The following is a 6554-nucleotide window of genomic DNA, read 5'->3' on the forward strand; positions in this document are numbered from 1 at the left end:
TAGTTCTGGACTCCCCCACCCAAGGGAAAAGACTTTGTTTATTTATCCTATCCATGCCCCTCATAATTTTATAAACATCTATAAGGTCACCCCTCAGCCTCCAACACTCCAGGGAAAACTGCCTCAGCTTATTCATCCTCTCCCTATAGCTCAAATCCTCCAACCTTGGCAACATCCTTGTAAATCTTTTCTGAACCCTTTCAAGTTTCACAACATCCTTCCGAGAGGAAGGAGACCAGAATTGCACGCAACATTCCAAAAGTGGCCTAACCAATGTCTTGTACAGTTGCAACATGACCTCCCAACTCGCATACTCAATGTTGTGACCAATAAAGGAAAGCATACCACACACATTCTTCACTACCCTGTCTACCTGCAACTCCACTTTCAAGGAACTATGAACCTGCACTCCAAGGTATCTTTGTTCAGCAACACTCCCCAGACCACACCATTAAGTGTATAAGTGTATTACACCCCCACACGCACCAGCCAATTTTGAAACAGTTTCTACCCTACTGTTGTTAGAATACCGAATGGACGCACAAACTCTTAGTATTCGCCTGTACCTGTGTTTTTGTTTTTGCTGCTGTTTACCTATTATTTACTTATTTATGCTACTTAACTATGTGATCTGCCTGTATTGCTCACAAGGCAAAGATTTTCATTGTGCCTCGGTACACGTGACAATAAATTCAATTCAGTTCAATTCAATTCAATAAATCCAGCTCGGATTTGCCTTTCCAAAATGCAGCACCTCACATTTATCAAAATTAAACTCCATCTGCCACTCCTTTAGCCCATTGGCCCATCTGATCAAGATCCCGTTGTACTCTGAGGTAACCTTCTTTGCTGTCCACTTCACCTCCAATTTTGGTGTCATGTGCAAACTTACTAACCATACCTCCTGTGTTCACATCCAAATCATTTATATAAATGACGAAAAGTAGTGGACCCAGCACCGATCCTTGTGGCACACCACTGGTCACAGGCCTCCAGTCTGAAAAGCAACTTTCCACCACCACCCTCTGTCTTCTACCTTCAAGCCAGTTCTGTATCCAAATTGCTAGTTCTCCTTGTATTCCATGAGGTCTAACTTTGCTAACCAGTCTACCATGAGGAAACTTGTCGAACACCTTACTAAAGTCAATACAGATCACTTTAACCGCTCTGCCGTCATCAATCCTCCTTGTTACTTCTTCAAAAAACTCAATCAAGTTTGTATCACATGATTTCCCATGCACAAAACAATGCTGACTATCCCTAATCAGTCCTTGTCTTTCCAAATACATGTAAATCCTGTCTCTTAGGATTCCCTCCAACAACTTGCCCACCACCAATGTCAGACTCATTAGTCTATAGTTCCTTGACTTTTCCTTGCCACCTTTCTTAAGTAGTGGCACCACGTTAGCCAGCTTCCAGTCTTCCGGCACCTCACCTGTGACAATCGATGATACAAATATTTCAGTAAGGGGCCTAGCAATCACTTCCCTAGCTTCCCACCGAATTCTTGGTTACACCTGATCAGGTCCTGGGGACCCAACCACTTTTATGCGTTTTAAGGCATCCAGCACCTCCTTCTCTTTAAATGGATATTTCAAATTATGGGCTGGTGAACCTTATATCAATGGTAGGGAAATTATTGGGGAAGATTCTTAGGGACAGGATTTACTTGCATTTGGAGAAGGCCGGACTTATTAGGGATAGTCATCATAGTTTTACGCAGGGGAGGTCTTGTCCCACAAACTTAATTAAATTCTTGAAGAAGTTACAAAGGTGATTGATGAGGGTAAGGCAGTGGATATTGTCCAAATGGACTTTACAAAGCATTTGACAAGGTCCCTCATGGTAAGTTGGTCGAAAAGATAGATCGTATGGAATCCTTGGTGAGTTGGCAAGCTGGATATAAAATTAGCTTGGCTCGGAAAAAACAGTGTTGTTGTGGAGGGGTTTTTTTCCTGACTGAAGATTTATGACCAGTGGTGTTCCAGAAGGATTAGTGCTGTGATTGGTGGTAAATGTCAATGGTGTGATTGGTAAGTTTGTAGATGACATGAAAATTGATGGAGTTATGGATAGCAAGGAAGAGTATGAAAGGATGCAGCAGGATATAGATCAGCTGGAAAGTCGGGACAGGTGTGAGGTGATGCATTTTTGGAAGTCAACTGCAATAGGACAGTATACTGTAAATGGTTCGAAATTCAGAAGCATTGATATACAGAGCGATCTTGGGGTCCAAGTCCATAGCTCCCTGAAAATCGCAACACAAGTAGATAAGGTGGTAAAGAAGGCAAATGGTATGCTTGCCTTCATAGGTTGTGGCACTGAGTATAAAAGTTGGCAAGTTATGCTGCAAATATATAAGACTTTGGTCAGACCACATTTGGAGTATTGTGTGCAGTTCTGGTCATCATACTATAGGAACAAAGAACAAAGGACCTTCCAGCACAGGAACAGGCTCTTCGGCCTAAAAGCCTGCGCCTATCCAGATTCTCTATCTAAACCTGCAAACTATTTTCTAAGGATCTGTACACCTTTGCTCCCTGCCCGTTCATGTATCTATCTAGATACATCTTAAATGACGCTATCATTCCCACTCCTACCACTTCCCCTGGCAATGCATTCCAGGCACCCACCACCCTCTGCGTGAAAAACTTTCCATGTATATCTCCCTTAAACTTTTTCTCTCTCACTCTGAACTTGTGACCCCTAGCAATTGAGTCCTCCACTCTGGGAAAAGTTACTTGCTATCCACCCTGTCTACATCTCTCATGATTTTGTAGGCCATAATCTGGTCCCCCCAACCTCCTTCTTTCCAATGAAAATAATCCTAATCTACTCCTCTCCTCATAGCTAGCGACCTCCATAACAGGCAACATCCTGGTGAACCTCCAAAGCATCCACATCCTTTGATAATGTGGCGACCAGAACTGTACGCAGTATTCCAATGTTCCAAAAGTCTTATACAACTTTAACATGACCTTACAACTCTTGTACTCAATACTCTGTCTGATGAAAGAAAGCATGCTGTGTGCCTTCTTGATCACTCTACTGACCTGCGTTGCCACCTTCAGGGAACAATGGACCTGAATATCCAGATCTCTCCGTACATCAATTTTCCTCAGGACTTTTCCATTTACTGTATAGTTTGTTCTTGAATTGCATCCTCCAAAATGCATCACAAAGGATGTGAAGTACTGCAGTAGGTGAAGAAAAGGCTCACCAGGCTGTTGCATGGATTTGAATGTATTAGCTATAAGGAGAGGTGGGACAAACTTGGATTATTTTCGTTAGAGTGCCAGAGGCTGAGGCAATCTGTTAAAAGTATCTAAAATTATGAGGACATGGTTAGGGTGGATATTTGGAATCTCCTTCCTGGGGTGGAAATATCAAGCACAAGGGGATGGGTTTGAGGTGAGAAGGGTCATATTTAAAGGTGATATGGCAGGAAAGTTTTTTTACATACAGCAGGTACCTGGAATGCACTGCCAGGGCGAGTGGTAAAAATAGATATGAAAGCATTAGTTCAGGGACATTTAGAAAATCACATGAACAGGCAGAGAATAGAGGGATATGGACCACATTCAGACAGATGAGATTAGTTTAGAAAAAAATAGCTGGTGAGATTTTAGCATGACATCACGGTCAGTACAAACAGGGCCTGTGCTGTACTGTTCTATGGAAAAGGAGATAACTTCAAACCAGTAAAATAATGTTAGAACTGATCTTGAAATTCCTTGGATAAACAATAATTAAATGTGCGGATTAAGTTTCCAGATACATAATGAGGCTCAAAAGCTTTAAAACAATTAGATGCTTCAATGATGGTTGGGCGGGGTAAGAGAGAGAGGTTGGAGGTCAGGGTCATTTTGAGGCTGGATTAAGATGGATTGAATAGGCTCCCTCATCTCAGACTATCTTGTGATCAACGTTTCCGTTAGAATTCAGTTGTTAAACAAATTCCATTCTTTTCAGTGCATGATTTCTTTAAATCTACTTGTTGGTTCTCACAGAACACATCCTGTGCAATTTTTTAAGGCTACTGTGTGGCTACCCACCCATGGAGCATGAGAACACTGGATGCAATCTTGCAGTTTTCCAGAATCTCAGAGATGGTGAATGATCACCAAACTGGAATATTAACTCTTCTTTTTCCATGGATGCAACCTGACCTGTTCAGTATTTTCATCTTTTTAGGCAAGCTTCCAACTACTTCAAAAAAAGTGTCAAAGCACACAGGGGGCATTACCTTAAGAGCCATTTCAACAACAAAAATAGCAGTGAAGATATGATTTGAGACACTCAGAAACATCCGTTCCTGTTGAGGAAGGAAATAAAGCATTAAATGAGCTGTGAATCATTACATGACTAATTATTTTAAAAGATTTCTAAGCATCTGACTGAAACACTAAGAAGTCTTGAGAGTAACAAAAGCAATTAGCTGAGCGCTATTTATCATACACATAAAACCATATCAAGGGAAAATGTGAAAATTGGTAGCTGAGCCTGCATGACAGATACTCACTGTACTGTTTGGGTCAATCTCAGGTCTTTCAAGAGCAATTGTAATGCAATTGAGAAATATAAATACCAGAACTACATGGTCAAACATCTTGTGAGCAATAATCTTCTGGCACATGATGCGGAACCTGAAGGTGATGGAAACAAGGATATATCACTCATTCACTTGCAAGTTTTACCCAGAAACGGTATTACATTAAACGGTATTACATTGCATTCAGAGCACAATAATACGCCTTTCAGCCCAACAGTTATATGCCTGCAAATGGGGCTACTCCCATTCTTCTTCACTTGCTGCCATCAATATATGTTTTTATTTCCTGGCCAATTATCAATGTCATTGTTTTGATACAGGAAGTATATAATAATGGGTATAAAGATGAAAAGCTGTACTCAGTCATTGAAGATAATTTACATATTTACATACTGAATACTGTTATACACAACTTGACAGCAGGTCATTACATATCGGTGTATATATGTTATCTTTTATATCACTGATGTTATGTCGCTAGTGTTAAAAGTATGAATGAAAAGTAATCAAAAATGAAATACAATGTACCGGTTTTGAGGAGCAAATAAATAGAGCGCCCAATCCTCATGCGTTTTACACCAAGTTGGTTTGTATGGCTCCAGAAATTGCCACACTCTAAAACAGTAACTCTGTAATGAAAGGAAAATAGATGGCTCACTCTCAATTCAAGTCAATAATTACAATTAGCTTGTAAAATACTAGTATCTATGCAGATTTTTACACTTAATTAATAACCAAAGTTAAAAGACAATTTTTATGAAAGGTATACCAAAATCAGGTTTTTAGAAACAACTGACTGTTGCTTTAAATTTTAAAACTATGTGTAAGCCTGAGACATTGGAAATTACAACGTCAACTAGGCTGAATAAAGAAGTGAAAGAAAACAGGAGTTAGTGATTTAATGATAGCTGAGTTGTGAAAAGTAATCATCTTTGAGTTAGAAAGAATAGACATGAATTTTTTTTCCCTTGTGACAACAACCAGGCATTCACTTGCATGTGTTTCAGTACCTACACATGAATGAAGTGTGAGAAATTTGAGCTTTAAGCTTACAAAAAATGGATATAGCATCTGTAATACTTTGGGAACATCTGTCACATATTAGGGGTGCAGAACCTTTTGCCATAGGTGGCGGGTTTCCAAATGAAAATTGATGATACAGATGCACAGGCAAGAAAGGTCAGAAGTCAAACAACACTAGTTATAGTCGAACATGTTTATTTGAAATTATAAGCTTCAGGAGCGCTGCTCCTTCATCAGGTGGAGCAGCATTCCAAAAGCTTGTGATTTCAAATAAACCTGTTGGACTATAACCTAATGTTGTGTGACTTCTGACCTTGTCCACCCCAGTCCAACACTGACATCTCCACGTCCTGGCAAAAAAGGCAGGCTATCACCACATAATCTCTTTGGTGTGAAGTATTTTGATGCTCCTCAGAATAAATCAATAGTATAGATGTTCAAGACTGTGACCACATTGTCAGGCAGTTACAAAGCTGCCCCTGGCCTGTAATTTCCCTGAAAATCTTGCATGAGGGATGGTATATTTAAGATTTTGATAACGTGTTGCTGGAAAAGCGCAGCAGGTCAGGCAGCATCCAAGGAACAGGAGAATCGACGTTTCGGGCATGAGCCCTTCTTCAGGAATGAGGAAAGTGTGTCCAGCAGGCTAAGATAAGAAGGGAGGAGGGACTTGGGGGAGGGGCGTTGGAAATGCGATAGGTGGAAGGAGGTCAAGGTGAGGGTGATAGGCCAGAGTGGGGGTGGCGGAGAAGTCAGGAAGAAGATTGCAGGTTAGGAAGGCGGTGCTGAGTTCGAGGGATTTGACTGAGACAAGGTGGGGGGAGGGGAAATGAGGAAACTGGAGAAATCTGAGTTCATCCCTTGTGGTTGGAGGGTTCCTAGGCGGAAGATGAGGCGTTCTTCCTCCAACCGTCGTGTTGCTATTGTCTGGTGATGGAGGAGTCTAAGGACCTGCATGTCCTTGGTGAAGTGGGAGGGG

At 41.1% G+C, this 6554-nt stretch overlaps 1 protein-coding gene across 4 annotated transcripts in view; it reads right to left on the reverse strand.

Annotated features, from left to right (window-relative positions):
* cacna1ha (calcium channel, voltage-dependent, T type, alpha 1H subunit a) overlaps positions 1-6554 on the reverse strand; it is a 294694-nt gene that overhangs the window by 87171 nt on the left and 200969 nt on the right. For all 4 annotated transcript variants that reach the window (XM_043711241.1, XM_043711238.1, XM_043711240.1 and 1 more), the window contains exons 16-18: positions 5081-5181; positions 4523-4646; positions 4247-4315 (exon numbers count right to left, since the gene is read on the reverse strand). In XM_043711241.1, the coding sequence (XP_043567176.1) occupies positions 4247-4315; positions 4523-4646; positions 5081-5181 (294 nt within the window). The remainder of the gene's footprint in view (positions 1-4246; positions 4316-4522; positions 4647-5080; positions 5182-6554) is intronic.

Source organism: Chiloscyllium plagiosum, chromosome 21, assembly GCF_004010195.1.
Source record: "Chiloscyllium plagiosum isolate BGI_BamShark_2017 chromosome 21, ASM401019v2, whole genome shotgun sequence".
NCBI lineage: Eukaryota > Metazoa > Chordata > Chondrichthyes > Orectolobiformes > Hemiscylliidae > Chiloscyllium > Chiloscyllium plagiosum.